Here is an 18,840-nt window from a genome sequence, read left to right as displayed (position 1 = left end):
CTAGCTCCTGGTTTTGACTTGACCAAGCCCTGGCCATTGCAGCCATTTGGGTAGTGAGCCAGCACACAGAAGATTCTCTCTCTCTCTCTCTCTCTCTCTCTCTGTGTATGTGTCTCTTTTTGTGTGTGTGTGTGTCCCTCCCCCTCCCTCTCTTTCCACAATTCCACCTTTCAAATAAATAAATAAATCTTTTCAAGAGAAAAAAAGAGAGGGGAGGTTTCTGTCCACCAGTCCTTCCCTGCCCTGCTCCCAGCCTTCATGGGTTGCTGGTCCCACAGCTGGAGCAGCTAGAATGTGGCTGTGTTCATCACTGATGCTTCTTATCCTAAAGGATGTGGGACTCTCCAAGCTAATTGGTCACCGTGATCCTGCCCTGTCCCTGTGGCCCTTCACCTGCTGCCCGAGGCAAGCCTTCACCTTGTCCCTGCGCACACCCGAGATGGCCCATCTCTCAAACTTTTACAACTGGCCTCTCCAACTTGTGGCTATCCCGGGAAGTTACGCCTGAATTCATCGTCTTCCTCGGGGAGCCTGCCACAGCGTTTGCTTTGCACCTGCATCCAGAAGTCACATAAGGTTCCTTCTTGTTCATTCTTCACTCAATTTCCAGCTAAGGATCATAGCTCCTCACTGTCTTCTTGCTAAACACTTCAAACTCCACACCCTCGGTTCCGGTCCCATGGTCGCTGCCCTGGCCTGGCCCTTGCTACCACTTTTCTGGATCATCATAGCTGCCCTCCAACTGATTCTGTCAACATCCCTTTCAACTCCACATGGCCAGACCTGATCATGACCTTCCCATCCCAACTTCCTCTATCGGACCCCCGATGCCTGGAGTTTCATTTACACCACTGTGTCACTGCCCTAACCTTAGTGTCCTGTGAGCTATCAAGGTCTTCCTTGAACAAAGGAGCCTCATATTCTTGGGAGGAAAGTCAGGTGTACACTGAGTTCAGCCAAGTTCACAGGTGTCTGTGATCCAAGAATTTCTCTGCTGATATGCTTTGTGCTTCCAAAGTGGGGGCATTAAAGCACCACAGATGGTCCCTGACTTAGCATGGTTCCACTTAGGATTTTCAGACGTTATAGTGGATTTATGCATTTCTAACTTACACTGAATTTATTGGGATGTAGTCCCATTGTAATTCCAGGAGTATTATCTCAGACTTTGTGATCATAGATTTTTTTTAGCATCTCCTAAGACCTTCCATTCCATAAAACACATCCTGGGAACTCCAGTTTATAGGGTAAAAGTTAGCCCCACTGCATGGAATACTAAGACCTTCCACTCCCTAAAACAGAATATGGAAACTCTGGTTTATTGTGTAAGAGTCAGCCCCACTGTGTGGAATAAGGCCCTGCTGACTGGGCCTGGCAGAGTTCCAGGTGGTAACTCCTGCCTTTGGCTACCGAGCCTCCCTCTCCTGACCTTCTGTGCAGCCAGAGCAGCAGTGGAGATGGAGATCACTTTGCACCTTTAACTCACCTTTGATTGGTTCTCAGGCCAGACAGTGCCACATCTGCCTGAACAGGCAGTGAGCACGGGAGAGCCAAACACGGTGAGCGAGAACCTGCTAGGAAGGGTGTGTGCGGGCTCAGGCCATCTCCACAGGGTGAGTCTGCCTGATGTAGATGAGTGCAGATCTGCTCTCGTGCTCCTTGTGCTAACTGGCAGGACCCTACGGAGTTCCAGGGTGGTCTGAGTGTTTGGACAGAGCCTGGCTTCATGCAAGTGGGTGAGGACTTACTCAATGCACTCAGGAGGAAAACGAACCTCTAGGTAAGGGCCACAGGGAAACACTGTTTGATAACGGGTAGAGGAATGGATCCAGGGTTCTTTGCATGGATTATACTTTCTATACCATACTGCATACATGAGTTGATCAACTTTTATGGCTCATTTTGCTGATCATTGATGGTTACTTCATCTAACAACTTTAGAGCCAAATCTTCATTCACGAGATATGACTCAGTCATTTTATGGTTTGAACAGGATTTGTTTCTCTGAACTTATGCAAACATTTAAATCCCGAAGTCTTACGTTAACAGTTAATGGGTTAATGGGATTGAGAGTGGAGACGCGTTCTGGCTATGGTGACAGAAGGCAAGGCCTGGGGAGGTGTTGTATTGACTTAGATTGCTGCGGTGGCACCCATCCTGATGGCTTTATGCAGAGAGATACATGGGATGGAGGAAGTGTGTCCTCCCTACATTGCCCTGCTGCCTGGCTCACCATGGGAACCTCCCTCTGCACCTGTTCTGCCCTGGGCATCTTGCGGCCTCAGCATGGGGCTCTGCTGATCTTGTACTGTGATTCTCCCAACAGTAAGCCAACACAAGCCTTCTTCCTTCCAAAGAAGCTCCTCTCGGGAATCTTGTTCTTAGTGATGAGGAGCTGGCTGACAGAACCTTTATCCCTGCAAACCCAATACCCTGTCTCATCTCTAGACATCCCTGTGTTATCTTCTTAGATGCTCCATAGCCACAGTGTTCTCCCCAAGCAGCCAATACCTTTCTAGATGCTTTGCTCTGGTGATGGGTGTGTGTATAGGGTGGGTGGGGTGGGGGGTGCAGGTGTGAGAGACCCCTAAGGGCAAAGCATGATCATATTTGCTTTCTGACTGTTTGGTTTCCTTCTGGAGGCTGAGGTGCAGGGAGTTACATGGGTGGGGTTCCTGGCACCCCCAAGTCTGGCACTCATCCGCCTGGGGTCTTTGTACTCAGACAGAGGCTAAGAGGTTGTAAAACAATCTATGCTGAGGACATTGAAGAAAACAGATTGTTCCGCCATGCTCTGTGTTCATAGACTGCTGAATCCTCTCCTGCTATTCCCAGACCTCAGGGCCCCACCATGGCCTCCCGGTCTGTTTTCACCAAGCCAGAGACCAGGCTGGGCTCCAGGTTGTTGATGTGAGCAGCGGATCATGGTCTAGATGCTCCTTCTCCTGCCCCAGCCCTCCAGGCACCTCCCTAACTTCCCATGCCCCAGATCAGGCCTGGCTTGTTTCCTGGCAATGCCTGGGCTCCGAGCTCCTCCCCAACACCCTGAAGAAGAAGCTCTTGTCTCCAGAAATGAAAAGAAGGTATTTTTCTTTCTATTCCATTCTCCACAAAAGTCAGGCTCATAAAAAAGGATACAAATTACACCCAGCAGCTCTTATCAGCCTGGTAAAGAATTGCTACTTTCAACTTTATTGCCTTAAAAAGAATTCAGCTGCTTCCATCTTTTAAAAACAATTTGGGTTGAGGAAAAGAATTAGGTCTGGGTGCAGAAGCATTTGGCTTGGGCACCCCTGGGAGGGGTCGAGGTATTGACCTTGAAGGCAGATGCTTTAATTGAGCAACTCAAAGCGGTGTTGTCATTCTCCCAGGGAAGACGTCTCCCCCTTGGGTCTGTGTCTCTGGGCAAGGCCAGGAGGGACTCACCTGCTCCAAGCAGTCTCCACACCCTCCCTGATGCCATGGGTCCCTGGAGCTGGTCCTTGGGTGCAAGCAGTAGCATGAATGGGGAGATACCGATGGGAGGGAGAGGAGAACATTTCCAATCCATTGTGGACCTTGCTTTGCTTGTATCTGAGCAATCACTTGAAGCTGGAGCTGACCAGCACATGTGTGAGGAATGGCTTTGCACACCCACCTGCCCCCTAGGAGCCAAGCCCCTGCCCTCTGGCAGACTGAGTCATGAGATTGTTCCCATCCTACACTGCAGAGGCTGGAGGCTGCTCTCCCCAAGCCAGATCAGAGCATAAGAAAGCTCAGAGGAGATTTGTTCTGCTGCAGATCTCCATCCTCAAAAGGGATTTTGTGACAGTGTCTGTGTGGCCAGGGGCCTGAATGCCTTGCTTCTCTGTGAGGCAAGATTGGGTAGCAGAGCCAGGGCCCCGGTAACTCCCCTTGGGACACAGCCTGAGTCCTTGCAAGAGTGAGAACACATGTGGCTTTCCTTGGCTTTTGTGCCCTGCAGGTGGAGGGGTGATGATGGACCGTTGATTAAAAGCCAAGTATCCATCGGCCGATACTCACCGGCCTCGCCTGACTCCCACTGTCCGCATTGATCTTATTAAGCAGACCGTGCCTGCGAGCAGACCCCATTTCATTTTCCTGCTAATATTAACGTTTCCTCATAAATTGTCCGCATGTAGCATATTCTCACTTTTTATTACAGCAAATTGCACGTCCTGCACAGTGCTGGAACCTGTCTCTATTTCATCTGAAGGATCCGCAAATGATCTGTAATGAATCTTCATCCCCCCGAGGCTGTGGCTTGCTGCTTCTGCCCTGCACACAAAGGGGGCGGGCAGTGTGGACTGGCCTGGCTGTTTATCTCAAGCGTGGCCGGCAGGGAGGAGAGAGACCAGAGAGGTCTTGATCGAATAGACAGTGCCTCGAAATTGTTCAGTTCTATCACATTTTTACGTGTACTTAATCAGTCAGCTTTCCTTCTTCTGTTTTTTCCCCAACAGCAACATGATAGTTATTCTGAGGTCCCCCCCCCCAAAAAAAAACCACCAAAATCTAATGCTGAACATTCTCACCAGTGCTACAGTGATATCTTTGCAGACGCCACTGATCAGCCAGACAAGTCCAGAGCTTACGATGTTGTTAAGCAGAATGGATTGGCACTCAGCACAGAGGAAGAGAAATCCGAGCCCTGGTAGAAAAATTCCAGGATCCCATCATGTTCTCTTAGGTTCCTCGAGGTCGTGGCATGTCGCATTGACTCACTTTCTTGTTCGCTTTGCTTCAGTCTTGGTTCGGATGTGTAGAGGGAGGGTGTTGTTTTCAAATACAGGCAGGACTCACTTTGCGTAGCACAGTGTAAGTTGAGGTCAGGTGCACACAGAACCTGCAAGCAAGGACACGGGCGGCACACATGCAAGGTTTGCTTCACGCTGTCCTGTGCATGGCTAAGGCTGTCTGGACGTCCATGTTCCCTCTCGTTGCACTGGGCTTCCCACTATGTCCCTGGCCTTCCTCCTACTCAGCAGTAGAGGCATACTGAGTGTGGATGGCTGATTGTTCATCTCAGTGACACCTTCTGAGGTTCCCTGTCTGCAGGTGCTGCCTCCCACCAGGGGCTTCGTGATGCCCACACCAGGCTTTGGCGACTGGCAGTTCAACTGAGCCAGGTGTTCTGGAGGGGGCGTGGCAGGAAACTCTGGAAGCCAGGACCACACTTTGTCAAAGTTGCTGCGGCTCTTCAAGCCCCCCTGGCTCTCTAGGCATCATTGTCACCTGCATCACCTCACAGCTCAGCGGCTGCTTGAGCACTGAATGTGTTTGAGAAGCACTGAGAAAGAGCTGTGTCCTGCTGAGGTCCGGCAGAAAGGGCAGTGGGCTTTGTATCTGGATGGCCTGGTTACACTGACTTGCTGGGAGAAACTGGGCGAAAGCACTTAGTCCCCCGAGCCTCTCCCTGTAGGCTGCAGCTCAGAAGCCAGGTTGTTGTGAGGACCCCAGAGGGGACCATGCATACCGGGCTTGGTGAGGGGTCTGGGATGCAGGAGGTGTCCTGGAAGTGGCAGCAATTACCCCAGCCTGCAGCCATCCCTTCCTCCTCTGAACACCTAGGCAGCAGGCTCAGATCTGCCTTAGCAAGGGGGTCCTCTTAGCAGCCCCCTGAACTGTGTTCTGAAGCTGCCCAGGGGCAGGTGGGTCATACCTTCTGCAGATGGCCTGGCTAGAGCTGGGAGAGATCGTCCCAGCTGCACCATTCCTCAGGTACCCACCTGCCCCCTGTCTGCCACATCCACTGTGCCAAACCACCTTTCTCCTTGGGTTTCCTCTCCCCACCAAGGACAGGAGCCGTGAGATTTAAGGATGCTATGGCAGAGGGACTCACGAGGTGGGTACAGAAGACTCACCCCTGTCCCAGAAGGGTCTGGGACAAGACTGTAGACAAGCAGCCTGCTTGGGCTTGAAGTTCCCCAGAGCATCAGTGAGTAAGGATGGAGCCAGACGTAGAAGCCACAGGAGACTTGGGGGGTGGCTTTCTGCAGAAAGTAAGGTCCATCAAGGTTGAGGACACAAGGCTGGGATAAATGGGGAAGCAGCCGGGCCCTTATCTTGGCCCTTTGCCCATGGGGGTAGGGAGCACAGAGTGGCCCGAGATAGTTCAAGGTTTCTTTGTGGCTCTGGGGACAGCATCTGAACCTGGGGCCTCATGGTAGCTGCTTTGCTGATTTTCTTATAAACAAGCTCCTCAAATCAGTGACTCCCCTCTTGGGGTCTGGGAAGCGTTGTGCTTGCTCTTGCTTGGAGGGGCAACGTGAGGGGTGACATAGCACAGAGAGAATTGTTTCGAAGTAGCATGTTGTGGGGAAGGCAGCAGCAGGTCTTTGGAGTTAGCTCAGTATCTGTCCTTGGGAAAATGCCAGGCCCTGGGCTCCGTGGGGGGAATGTTCTCAGATCTCAGAATTGGGGTTTTCAGAAGATGCTAATTGTCACCAAGCTTCCATTATCTTGGGCTGCCAGCGTTGGGAGGCGGGTGCCTGGGTAAGTGGCAGACAATGAGCGCATACATAAATAAGTGGCACCATTTGCACTCTGTAGAATAGTAGAATAAGCCCTCGGCAATGGGGATGGAAGGCTTCCATGGGGAGGTTTTTTCCACTTCACATACTCTTCCATGAGCCAAGATAAAGGGAAACAGGCTTACACGTAACAGTGCAAGTGGAGTGATGGTCTCAGGCGCACGAGAACAGGTTAACCTGGAGAAGGGAGGAACGGTTGCTCAGACAGGAGGAGAAAGATCCTCCTGTTCCCCTGGCCACAGGGCCAGGCCCAGGTGCAGGGGCTCACACGCTTTCCCGGGTGAGGGTTTGGGCCCTTTCAGGAGCAGCGTGACCAGGGCATAGGACGCAGCTGCAGTCTGCAGAGTGCTAGCTTGGACGTTCTGCCAGATCTGTCGGATGGAGTTCTCCACCTCCTAGCCATGAACAGGGGACACACGTGCTGCCTGGCTCATTTAGGTCATGGGGAGTCAGAGGCGTGTGTGTGCTGTAATGATGTGGGGCTGTGGTGTTCAGGTATCAGGATGGTGTTGCATAAAAGCAGGCTCTTGATGCCTTTGGCAATGGCTCCACCTTGGTCCTGTGCATCAGGCTGAGGACAAAGCTGAGGATGCTTCCCCCAGAGCGCTCAGCACCGCTGTCTTCTCTGCTTCCTTGTAGGCTCTTGGATATCAGAGTTGATCCTCACCACCGTGTGGTCCAAGAGCAGCTGTCAGCCCGCCCAGCTGCAGTCCAGGCCAGCTGCCCGGCACCTGCCATTCGCACAGTGTGCTGGGAATGGTTTCCATCCAGAGCCTGCTTGGGAGCCAGGAGCTGGAGCCTGGCCTGCATCCACTTCTTGATGGAAACCGTGGGATCAGGGGAGCCAGAGTTGGAACCCAAGTATTGCCTGCTTCCGGTGAATGGGTAGGATGGCTTATTGCTGTCCTGTGTCACTTATATCTCAGCTCTGGTGATGCCGTTGGACTTGGAGAAGGCACATGGGATTCAGACTGGGGCAGCTGCTTGGGGACAAGGGGACATTCTTCCTTCCCCGTTTGATCTTCCTAGGTGTGGGAAGGGCAGCCACCCCCAGCTTCCTTTATTAGGGCTCTGCCTACGTCAGCAGATTTTCCTCTCCAGGAGGCGGCATGTGACTGTCAGTATGTGTGTGTCCACACATATCCAGCTCTGCCCCTGCCAGCCTCGCCTACCTCCACTGGCTGCCCGTGACCACCCTCCCGTGGGCCAGCTACTGCCCTCAGCGTCTGCTGTCTCCTCCATGCCAAAGGGGCTGGAAGGGAAGTCAGCCTTGGAAATTCCTACCTCTTTGCTCTCTTCTAGAATGTGTGTTTGCCAGCATGTCACAGGATGCAAGAGCTGGGCATACAAGATCAGATGGTTTGGCAAGCCTTGAGGGATGACTCATAGCAACAACTTAGCCGGGCAGCCCAGGCTGTCCCGAGGCATTGGGCCACCCAGGCTGTCCCTTTGGGCTCATTGAGACCAAGTCTCTGACTCCTACAGGAACCGTTTGGAGCTTCTGCAGTTGTTCAGGCTCCTCCACCACCCAGGCTCCTCCGCCACTTGCTGCTGCTTCATTCAGGCCCAGGGTAGAAGCCCAGGTATAGGGGACCTAGCTCCCCACCTGCTGAAGGCGACTGACAGGGGGAACCCACCTTGAGGGACTCCACTCCTCCCTCCCCAGAGGGTCCAGGAGCTGCCCTTTCGTTGACCAGCTGGGCCAACACTCCTCTGCGGTCCCCCACCATGATGTACGGCTGTAGGATGATGCTGTGGTCCAGGTGAGGGAGGCACGTGTCTTTGAGCTCATAATGGGCAGGGCTGTATTCGTTGTCTTTTTGCCACAGTCTGGCTCCGCCTGATGGCAGGGACAAGGCTCCTGTTTTGTTCCTGTAGCCAGGAAAGCTAGGACAGCTGCTGTGGTGTCTATGGAAAGGAGGAAGGGAGGAGAGAATGTCCTTGGACACATTCAGAAGGAGCCACTGGATAAAGACCAGACAGGGGACATGATGGGAAGGGAGGAGGAGGACCCCGTGCTGAGTGACGATCCACAGCCAGCTCCTTCCTGGGCTCGGAGCCTTGCGTGTGATTTCATGGAATCCTCCCCATCACCCCGGGTGGGAGGTGTTCATCTCAGGTCGGGCAGACTTTGAGACGAGGATGTGTGTGACAATGGTTTATTAAGGAGTAATCCTAGGGGAATTCTTAAAAAAAAGACAGCGGGGGTGGGTACAGGAGAGGACGTGGAGCAGAGAACAGAAAGAAGCCAAGTGAGGTAATGTTGGCTCCATTCTGCAGAGGAAGACAGATGAAATCACACCAGGGGACAAGTCCTGCAGGGAACAAGGCAGCAGGGGTCTGTCACTGGGGTGCCCAAGGCCCTTGGGTAGGGCTGTACATTCCCTGGGCACCGTGAGTGCCAGTCCAGATTCCGCAGGTAGAGTGGAAGACGTTTGTGGCGAGGAGTGAACACACGCAGGGAGCCCCTGGGCTTTAGATTCCCTCCCGGCTCCGAGGGGAACGTGGGCAGAGCGTCCTCAGCACTGCTGGTTCTCAAATAAACTCTTCCTGGGCATGGAGGCTGCAGCTCCAACAACAAAGCAGCTCCCCCAGATCGGGACTCGAACGTACCCTGCCTGCCAGGACTCCTCCTTACCGCACTTGCTCTGCATAGAGGAGGACCCTCCTCCACCTCCACCTGCTGCAGCCATAGCTGGGAGGGAGAGGGGAAAGGGCAGCACTTAGAAGGGGAAACAGTGGCTCTGGCAGGACCCTGCCCCCTGGGCTGTGCGCCTTTAGGGCTCTACCCACGGAGCGGGCAGCTCTCCAGTGATGGCAGGAGGGAGCAGGCAGTGTTTTTGCTAATTGTGCAGTAGCTTCACTGTCTGGCCATCCATCCCAGCCTCCGTGTGAGTGAGTTGCACCCTCTGGAAAAGGCTTCAGCCACAGTATTTATCTCCACGTGGGGAAAAGAGGCTTAACAAATTAGCTGATGTTTAATTGGTGAGAGAATGTAGGACAGGAAAGTTGGCCACTGGACCTGCGGGGTTTTCTGACCAATTCTCCCTGCCGACAGCTTCCTGCGCTTGAGTCCGATAGCGGGTGGCAAGGCTCCTGGGGCAGCTGGTGCTCCCACCTACTCCCTGGGGTCTCCCAGCCACTGAGGCAGATCCTCTGCAGTGCTGCTCTGCACAGGAACAAGCAGAGGCCCTGTCACCTGCACAGGTGTACGTGCCCCTGCACATTGGCGTTCTGCTGTCAGGGTTGGAGCTTTGAGACAATGCAGCATTTCAGGGACATCACCTACATGGCTGTTTGCAGGCAGTGGAGCCTGGAGCTCTGCATTTTCCCACATTCCGTGGGCTTGAGAGTGAGAGTCAGGGCTGTGGGGTGCCCGTGCATGACCGAGTGTCACCCCCTGCTGTGCTGTTCCAGCACTTTCCTTGGCACTTCATTTGTTTGCAAACACCCAGGCACATCCTGTGATGGGACCTGGAGTCATGGGAGGCAGCCCCTTCTATCTTGAGCTACTTAGAAGCAATGAGTTGCTACCTCCCTCCCTGTTTCTAAATCTACTTGCAGAGGCTGCAGGAGCAGCTCCAGGGTCTCTTGCACATGACAGTTCTTCACGTGTTGAAAGATGCCCACGCTGTCCTGGCCTTCTGGTCATGAGTTTACACTGCCCCACTGTATGACCCAGCCCCACTGTGCGATGTGCTCCATCTTTGGTCATACGCCAGGGTGTTGCTCTCTCACTGCATTTCCCCATCTGCCCCTCTGCTACTGGGAATCAAGTGCAGGGCTCTGTGTCCAGCCTCATGAAGCAGCATCTCTTGAGACTCAGCGTTCTAGTCTTCTGAGATGTTAGGATGTCCTCTGGGCTCTGGAGCAGGTGTCAACTTGATTAGGGTGCCACCATTGTCCTCCACGTAGGCATTCAGGGAATACCCATCTGCCGGGGACTGGGGTGAGCCAGAGCTCAGCGGAGGGTTATCAGACCAGCCATCTCCACTTCTCTTTCTTCACCTCCTCTCCAGGAACTCGGGGGTCTGAACAGATCCGTGAAAGGCTGTGTGTTGGGAGCAGAGGGCTGTGGGCTGGGAGGCCAGGGTCCTGTCCTAGCTGCCTCTGCTCCACCTGACTGAGGGTTTCTCCAGATCCACTGGCTCTTGAGTAGCTGCAGATTCCAACAGGGCTTTGGTTTACTGGCTTTGTACAATGGGGACACAGAGTGTCTTTGGGACGTGACTCCATGGCATGTCCAGGTGCACAGCTTGGCATCTCTCAGGGCCAATTTTCTTCCAGGTGCAGGAGAAGGCACCTGGAGCCTCTCTCTAAGATAGGAGAAGGAGAGGCCAACATGCCAGCATGTCTCATTTATCGCAGCAAGATAGGATCCCCAGGGCAAGGCTTGGGAAAAGAAGGTAGTGAGGGTGCTGGTGTTGGTAGGACTCCCAGGATGCAAGGTTGCAAATGAGCAAGTAGAATGGCAGGGCTGGAATCCACAAAGGAATATGGGACAGCAACTTCCTGTCTGCTTCCTGGGAAGGCTGGGGACCAGAGCATGGCTCTGTTCTCCATATTTGCCTCTTCCTGAGACCCAGGACATAAAAGGAATTGACAGGCATTGGCCAACAGCAGGGGACAGGTGTTGTCTGCATCTTACAAAGGAGCAAATGGAGACCACAGTGGTTCAATGCAGGTGCAGTCAAGGCAGCCCCCTCCAGTCCTGGCTTCTGACTCTGTTTGTCTAACCAGGTGCTAGCACCCTCTTGTTCACAGGGCTCAGCAGGGGCCCCTGTGCCTGCCCGTGGTGCTCTGTGGGGGCAGTCTGTAAAGCACCAGGGTTCTCAGGCTCACCAGGTGTGTCCATGTGCTCTGTTCCCATGCACTCTCATCTTTGCCAGCAAAGCTGTCTGTCTGATGTGGAGGTTGTTCTGCCACAGAACCCCGTGCAGTGCAGGGTGCGCATCTGGGGGCTTCTCTCAGCATGGCTGGTGCCAGCTCTGTCACCTCTGCCCCTCCTTCTTTGAGAAAAAGCCAGATCCCTGTGTATTGATGAGGAAGGACATTCTGGATATGCTGATCTGTAAAAACAAACAAACAAACAAACAAACAAAGGAGTGTTCTGACCTAATGTATATTTTATAACCTGATTTTTTTACTTTTTATTTTTCTTTATTTTTTAAAGATTTATTTTGCTTAGTTGAAAGGCAGAGTCACAGAAAGGAAAGGGGGGGGTGGCTGGGAGAGGTCTCCCATCTGCTGGTTCACTCTTCAAATGGCTGCAGTGTCCAGGGCTGGGCCAGACTGAAGTCAGGAGCCAGGAGCTTCCTCCAGGTGTCCCATGTGAGTGCAGGGGCCCATGCCTTTGGACCATCTGCTGCTTTCCCAGGTTCATCATCAGGGAGCTGGATTGGAAGTGGAGCAGCCAGGATTCGAACTGGTACCCGTATGGGATGCCCGCACAGGCAGCTTTACCTGCTACACCACAATGCTGGCCCCCAACCTAACTGAGCATTTATCTTAGCAGTTAAGGCGTCTACATCCCACATCAGAGTATCTGGGTTGAGTTCCTGGCTCTGGCTCCTGACTTGTTTCCTGCTAATGTAGACCCTGGGACCCAGTAGTGATGGCTCAAGTGATCAGATTCCTGTCACGCACATGGCAACTTGGATTGGGTTCCTAGCTCCTGGCTCTGACCTCAGCCCAACCCCAGCCATTGTGGACACTTGAGGAGTAAACTAGCATTTGGGAGCTCTGTCGGTCAGTCTGTCTGTGTTTCTGTCCCTCAAACAAAGAACCCCACAGCTGTCTGATGAGCACTTGCAGACTTGACTGTGAAACGTTTTGGAACGGCAGACAGACAACCTTCAGGACATGAATTTGGAGGGATAGGTGGGGGCAATCTCACTACTTTGGTATTTTCTTAAATGAGGAAGGATTGTGGAATGATTTTGAGCATTCTTATTGTTCTGTATTTTTCCCAATAAAGAGTAATAAGAATTACATTACAAAAATACCAAAACAAAGAAATGGAGCGAAGAAGACTACAATCCTAGAGCCTCTCTGAGGTCCGTAGATGCCTGGTGCAGTCCCAGGTGGTCAGCAGGCACTAGGCACGTGCTCGCTGTGAGCATCCTTACAGAATGTGCTGGAAAACCCTTTGTCCTTCCCAGCTCCTCCGCTCTGCTGGTTTTTCAGCCAAGGGAGGGAAAAAAGCTCTCCTAGACAATTTCACGAAACATAGCAAGTAGCTGGTTCTTCTCTGCCTTGGCCTCCGCTCCCTTCAACTTCTCAGCTCCATTTGCCAAACACCTGCTACGGGATGGTGGTGGCGTGAGGTCCTGGGATACAGCAGTGGACACAGACCTCTGGCCTCCAACCAGATGGAGTCCCCAGCCTGGACAGGAGATAGATGGAAAGCAAGAACACTGGTAACTGCTCTTTGTGGCTCAGCTGCTCTAAGAAAGAGAACAAAGCACTCTAGGAGAGAGTGATAGAACGGGGTCACTGCCCAGGGGCTAAGAAGAGCCCAGTTCTTGGGGGCCGGAAGAGTAGAGGGCAGCTCAGTGTTGCTTGGCACCAGCAGATGAGCTGCCATCAACGTCTCCTTCCAGCATCCCAGTTCCACAGCCTTGGGCAGTGATGGGATCCATCGCAAGGCATCCCTGTGCAAAAGTGTTTGCTGATATCTTTAGGGAAGGGAGGTGTGCCCACACCTCCGGCCTGCGATGCCAGCAGGGCCTAGGGCTTCTGACCTTGCTCCAGGCTGGTGCACAGAGCGAGGACGCACAATGGGTAATCAGTTATCTGTGTTCAGATGAGAGCTCATGTGGCTAAGGCAGCCAGAGCGGGCTCCAGGGGGATGGCATGTTTTGTGAAGAGAAAATTCTGCAGGAATAGTGTTTACAAACGCCGTCTTGGCAGTCACCCTGCGTGTGTGCTGGCTTCTGGCTGGCTTCTGTTCATGTCCGTTCTCTCTCTCTCTGCAGGCTGTGGAGACCAACTTGGCTTCCAAGGACAGCCACTGGGTCTTTGTGAATGAGGTAAGAGCCCCGGAACGGTGAGGGACGTGGCCTGGGCTGACACCCCGTCTCTCGGGAGACCTCCAAGCAGTCTTTTCATTTCCAGTCCTGACTTGGGGGGCTGGAGCGAACTGCGGGGCTCCACTCTGCCAAGGCACAAGGTCAGAGGATTGCACTTGACCTGCACAGATGCTGACGTAGAGGAGGTGGGAGCCAGGGAAAGAATCCAGACCTGAGTCCACCAGGAAGTCGAGAAACAAAGAGAAGTAGAGTCGGGTATTGGACGTGCAGCAGGGGCTGGCTGCAGAGGTGAGGCTCAGCTAGAGCAGGGGGCTGGGGCACAGGGCCAGGGAATGAGGAGGGAATGGAAGGTGCTGAGGCTGTGTGGGAGTGTAAGCAGGAGTGCAGACTGTGTGCGTGTGTCTGGGTGTGAAAAAATGTGAATATGTGGTAAGTATGTATGTGAGAGTGTGTGTGTGTGAACTGTGTGTATATGAGGGCGCAGGGTGTGAGTGTGGGTGTGTATGTGTGTGAGTTGTATGTGTGTATGTATGACTTGTATGTACAGGTGCATATATGAGTGTGTGTATGTATGAGTGGAGGTGCATGTGAGTGATGTGTGTGAGCATGTGTGTGCAGCCAGTAAGAGTGGAGATCAGAGCTCCCATTTAGAGGAGAATGAAGAGATCTCTCCCATGACTGGCCATCCCACTGGCTTGACCCCTGGGAGGAATGGGGATGCAGGGAGTCACTGGGCCTGGTCTGTTCTTTGTTAACTGCACCTGCGCAAGCCCTGGCTTGCCCCATGCTGCAGGCATTGTCCTGGTGTTGCGGGGTTCTGCACCACATGTCTTTGCTTTCCTGAGGAACCCACTCTGCCCATATGTCCATGGAGGAGGCACCACCTCGGGCCTCCTGTGCCTCTGTCCCCTGTGAGCCTTTAACGGAGAGCTGATTTGGTTTGTGCCTTCAGCTGCTCCTGAATTAGCGGATCAATTTCCAATGGTTTCATCCTGGAAGATTCAGTTTATTAGGTAGTAATTTCTTCCTTTATGGTGTGTGTTTCCTCATTAGCCCGGTGCTAATATGGTGGAAGCTGTTTGTTTTTGGGGGGGGTGGCTATTGTTAATAATTGCGTAGGTGGTGTGGCAGAGTAGCTCCTCGCAAGGTCCACCTCTCTCGTGATTTTCCTGCGCGATTTCCCACCTCTGGAGCTGGCCAGCAGCAGACATGCGCAGTGGCTGTCTCTGGCCGTGGCAGTGGAGGGGTTGGGCTGGTAATTAGGCGAAGGGGCGTGACTGCCGCCTCCCTCTTTGCAGAGCCTGCACGAGCCCTCCTTGATCCTGGGGAAGTTTTGATTCTGTGTGCTGTGCAGGCCTCTCCACGGGTTCTTCAAAGCCAGCTTTCCTTTGTTCCAGAGAAAGGGAGCCTTCCGTGTGCCCTGAAGTCAGGTGTCTGGTGCCGGCTCCGCTCCTCTGATCACTCTCCAGGTTGAGCAGCCGTTGTCTCTCCCTTGCCAGTCTTCAGATGTGCGCTCTAGTGGTTTTACGTTTTCCTTTTCCTGCCCAGCCCCCCTGGAGCCCTCTGTTTGCTTCTCCTGACTCGACTCCCAGTGTGAGGCATCTTTAGGGTGTTCTGTGCACATCCATCGGCACTACAGCAATCCCTGATGGCCAGAGAGAGTCAGGAGTCCACCTGTCAGAGCCACGAGGAAACAGCCTCACCCAAGAGCATGGTGGTGCACCCCCGCCCCCATCCCCCCATGGCCAGCCAGGCGGTGCTCACTGACCTGTGAGCTTCTTCAAATGTGAGGAAGTCTCAAGAAACCCTGGTCTCCTTCTTAGGCTTCCTTCCGTGTAAGGAGGCTCTGCTCCTGGGAAGGCAAGGGATAATGGCTAACAATTTTGACCTCCTATCATGTTCCAGTTACTATCCACAGCTATTATCAACCCCATTTTACAGATGGGAAAATGGAGGTCCCCTTTCCCAGGGTCACACAGCTGTGAAATGGTGCATCTGGGATTCTCTGGGAAGACTCTTCTCTAAAGCCCTTCCTTTGCAGTGATGGGACCGTGCACTTGACCTTGGCAAAGATCCTGAGCTCATTGTCAGTGTCTGAGTAAAGGCAGTCTGTAGGACTCAGGCATGCACACTATCAAGGACACTCTTGAGCTGCCCGGCTCATGGACATTCCCTGGAAGTCTGTAATCCAAAGGCTGGATTTGAAAGGCAGAGTTACAGAGAGAAAGACAGAAAGAGAGATTGATCTTCCATACTCTGGCTGCAGTGGCCAGAGCTGGGCTGGCTGAAGCCAGGAGCCTGGAGCCTCCTGTGAGTCTCCCACATGGGTGGCTGGAGCCCAAGGATCTGGGCCATCCTCTGTTGCTTTCCCTGGCACATTAGCATGGAGCTGGATTGGAAGTTGAGCAGCCAGGACCTAAACCAGTGCCCATATGGGAAGCTGGCACTGCAGATTTGGGCTTTAACCTGCTACACCACGGCGTGGGCTCCTCTTGTGAAGTTTTGACTCATGACACTCAGTGTAGACTCTGGTTAATGGGGGAGGTGTTCTCTGGGTTATGTGTGGGCTTAGCCTTGGGAGCCAGCCATATTCAAAAGCACTATTTCCTGTTACAGCATAGCCCCATGGAAAATAGAAGCCCTGGAGAGGGATTTGGCCTAGTGGTTAAGACACCAGTTAAGTTGCCTGCATCTCTTGGGAAATGCTCTGGTGGTGCAGTGGGTTAAGCCACCGCTTGCAATGCCAGCATCCCATATTGGAGTGACAATTTGAGTCCTGGCTGCCCTGCTTCCAATCCAGCTCCCTGCTAATGTGTCTGGGAAAGCAGAGAAAGATGGTTCAGTACTTGGGCCCTGGCCACCCATGTCAGAGACCTAAATGGAGTTCCTGGTTCCTGGCTTTAGGTGGGCCCAATCCTGGCTGTTGCAGCCATTTGGGAAGCAAATCATAGATGGATGATCTGTTCCTCTCTCTGCCTTTCAAATAAATGAATTTTTTTATTTTTATTTTTTTAAAAACTTATTTATTTATTTGAAAGTCAGAGTTACACGGAGAGAGGAGAGGCAGAGAGAGAGAGAGAGAGAGGTCCTCCACCTGATGGTTCACTCCCCAATTGGCCACAACAGCCGGAGCTGCGCCAATCCAAAGCCAGGAGCCAGGAGCTTCTTCCGGGTCTCCCAAGTGGGTGCAGGGGCCCAAAGACTTGGGCCATCTTCTCCTGCCTTCCCAGGCCATAGCAGAGAGCTGGATCAGAAGTGGAGCAGCTGGGACTCAAACTGGCGCCCATATGGGATGCTGGCACTTCAGGCCAGGGCATTAACCCACTGCACCACAGCGCCGGCCTCTAAATGAATCTTTTTAAAAAGATACCCTCATCCTCCATCCTAGTGGCCAGGTTCATATCCCAGCTCTGCTCCAGTTCCAGTTTCGTGCTCAAGTGCATCCTTGGAGGCAGCAGAGGGTGGCTCATGTAATTGGATTTCTGCCACCCAGATGCAAGACCTGGATTGAATTCTGACTCCTAGCTTCAGCCCCTTGGCCGTTTGAGGCATTTGGGGAAGGAACCAGTGGATGGGAGCTCCTTCTCTTTCTCTGTTTCTTCTCTACCTCTCAAATAAATAAGCAAACATATTTAAAAATCCACCAAAAGTCCTGTTATCATTACAGCATTAGGCTCTTCTTGCTCTGTAAGGCTTTTCAGCCGTCCACATATAGAGCCACAGACAAAGCGTGTCCAGGTACCATTTTGTCATATACCATGACTAGGGATAGGATAAGGCCAAATAAAATGATGTCAAGGACATGCATTGGATGGAGGCTCCCTGTGCACCAGGATCTCCAGGACACAACTGCTGCACCAAGTCCGGGTCTTCCTGTTTCTGGAAACTGCCCCCCACTCGCCTGCAGGAAGTCCCACCCCTCATAAGAGCTCAGACCTCCAGCTCTGCCTCCCCCCACCTAACACTTTTTTGTTTTTGGACTTCAGCTGTTCCCCTCCTCCCCTCATTCCTTCCAGGGTCTGTCCTCTAGTTTCTTCCTGTATATTTGACTTTGTGTGTGTGTGTGTGTGTGTTTCTGGATTCAAGATAAACACTCAAGGGCACAAGTTTTGTTTGCTTTAAGCACCGGTTTTCCTAAAATGCCTGCCCCCTCACCGACGAGTACTGGTGTTGCATATCACAGAGACCTGTTTTATTTGGAGGAGAGGTAATTGGATGCAGAGGACGACTTGTGAGTCTGGGAGAATCCCTGACAGGTTTTGCAGGTCTGTGGCTTCCACTGTGGCGACACTGGCAAACAGATGCATTTTGGGATATAAACTGTGTTTTCATGGGTTGCTTAAATTACAGGATACCATGGAGTTGGGTGGGGGATTCAAAAATTCTTGTGGAAAGCATTAGTCAAGCCGGCTACTAGGCTGTGAGTCCCCTAAGGACAAGTTCAAAGCCACTACATCACCAACTCCTCAATGCCTGTGAAAACAAGAGATGCTTATAAGGTTTGGTTGAAGGCAGGTCGATGTACATGACATGGAACAAATTGCATTGATGTGCGCTTGCCAGTCTGCCTCAGAGAAGAGACAAAGGTAGCAATTAAGACCTGAGCCTGAGACATGGAAGGGCCACTCTCAATGGCTTATTAGAGGACTCAGGTTCAAGGCCAGGGAGACCTGACTCGCTTCCAGAATCTCTTGACCAACTGGGGTACAGTGCTGTTCTCCACATGACATTGGGAGATGCCAGCTGAGTCGGTCATCCCCAGTGACTCGGAGACATCCTTAGTGTTGAGTGGAGTCTGCACACAGAGGACAATGCCCTGCTCTAGAAGCTCATCATCTGGCCTGTTGGGGACTTTCTGCTGGAAACTCTCACATGGGATATGCGAAAGGACTATCCAGCTTCCTGAAGAACCGACTGCAATGCGGACTTGAAGCACTGTGCTTGCTCTGGGCTGCTCTCATGGCTAGACTAAGTCCTGCAGACGTGGAGCCACAGCACATGTTGGTGGAAGTGGTTGAAGATGCTCTATAGGCAATGGAGGAGCACACATACAGCCTCTGCATTTGGGTTTTCTCAGGGAGTGAGGCTTTGTGTGCTGGCCAGTGGGTCAGCTGGGGCCAGACAGGAGGCGGCATCTCAGGAGGGAGGAAGCATAATGGGCAGGCCCTCAGCAGCCCTCCCCAATGGCCAGCATACGTCCACGCCTCCCATGTCCCATATCCATGACCTTGCCCTTGAGCCCAAGACCCAGAGACCCAACTGCATTCTTTTCTTAA

At 52.8% G+C, this 18,840-nt stretch overlaps 1 protein-coding gene across 1 annotated transcript in view; it reads left to right on the top strand.

Annotated features, from left to right (window-relative positions):
• Positions 1–18,840, top strand: part of LOC133775995 (glutamate receptor ionotropic, delta-1) — a 706,634-nt gene that overhangs the window by 408,442 nt on the left and 279,352 nt on the right. Inside the window, exon 5 of the mRNA XM_062214629.1 lies at positions 13,511–13,564. Coding sequence (XP_062070613.1) covers positions 13,511–13,564 — 54 coding nt within the window. The remainder of the gene's footprint in view (positions 1–13,510; positions 13,565–18,840) is intronic.

The sequence above is a fragment of the Lepus europaeus genome, chromosome 17 (genome assembly GCF_033115175.1).
Source record: "Lepus europaeus isolate LE1 chromosome 17, mLepTim1.pri, whole genome shotgun sequence".
Classification (NCBI taxonomy): Eukaryota; Metazoa; Chordata; class Mammalia; order Lagomorpha; family Leporidae; genus Lepus; species Lepus europaeus.
The sequence above is the reverse complement of the archived record's forward strand: the minus strand, read 5'-3'. Positions and strand labels throughout refer to the sequence as shown.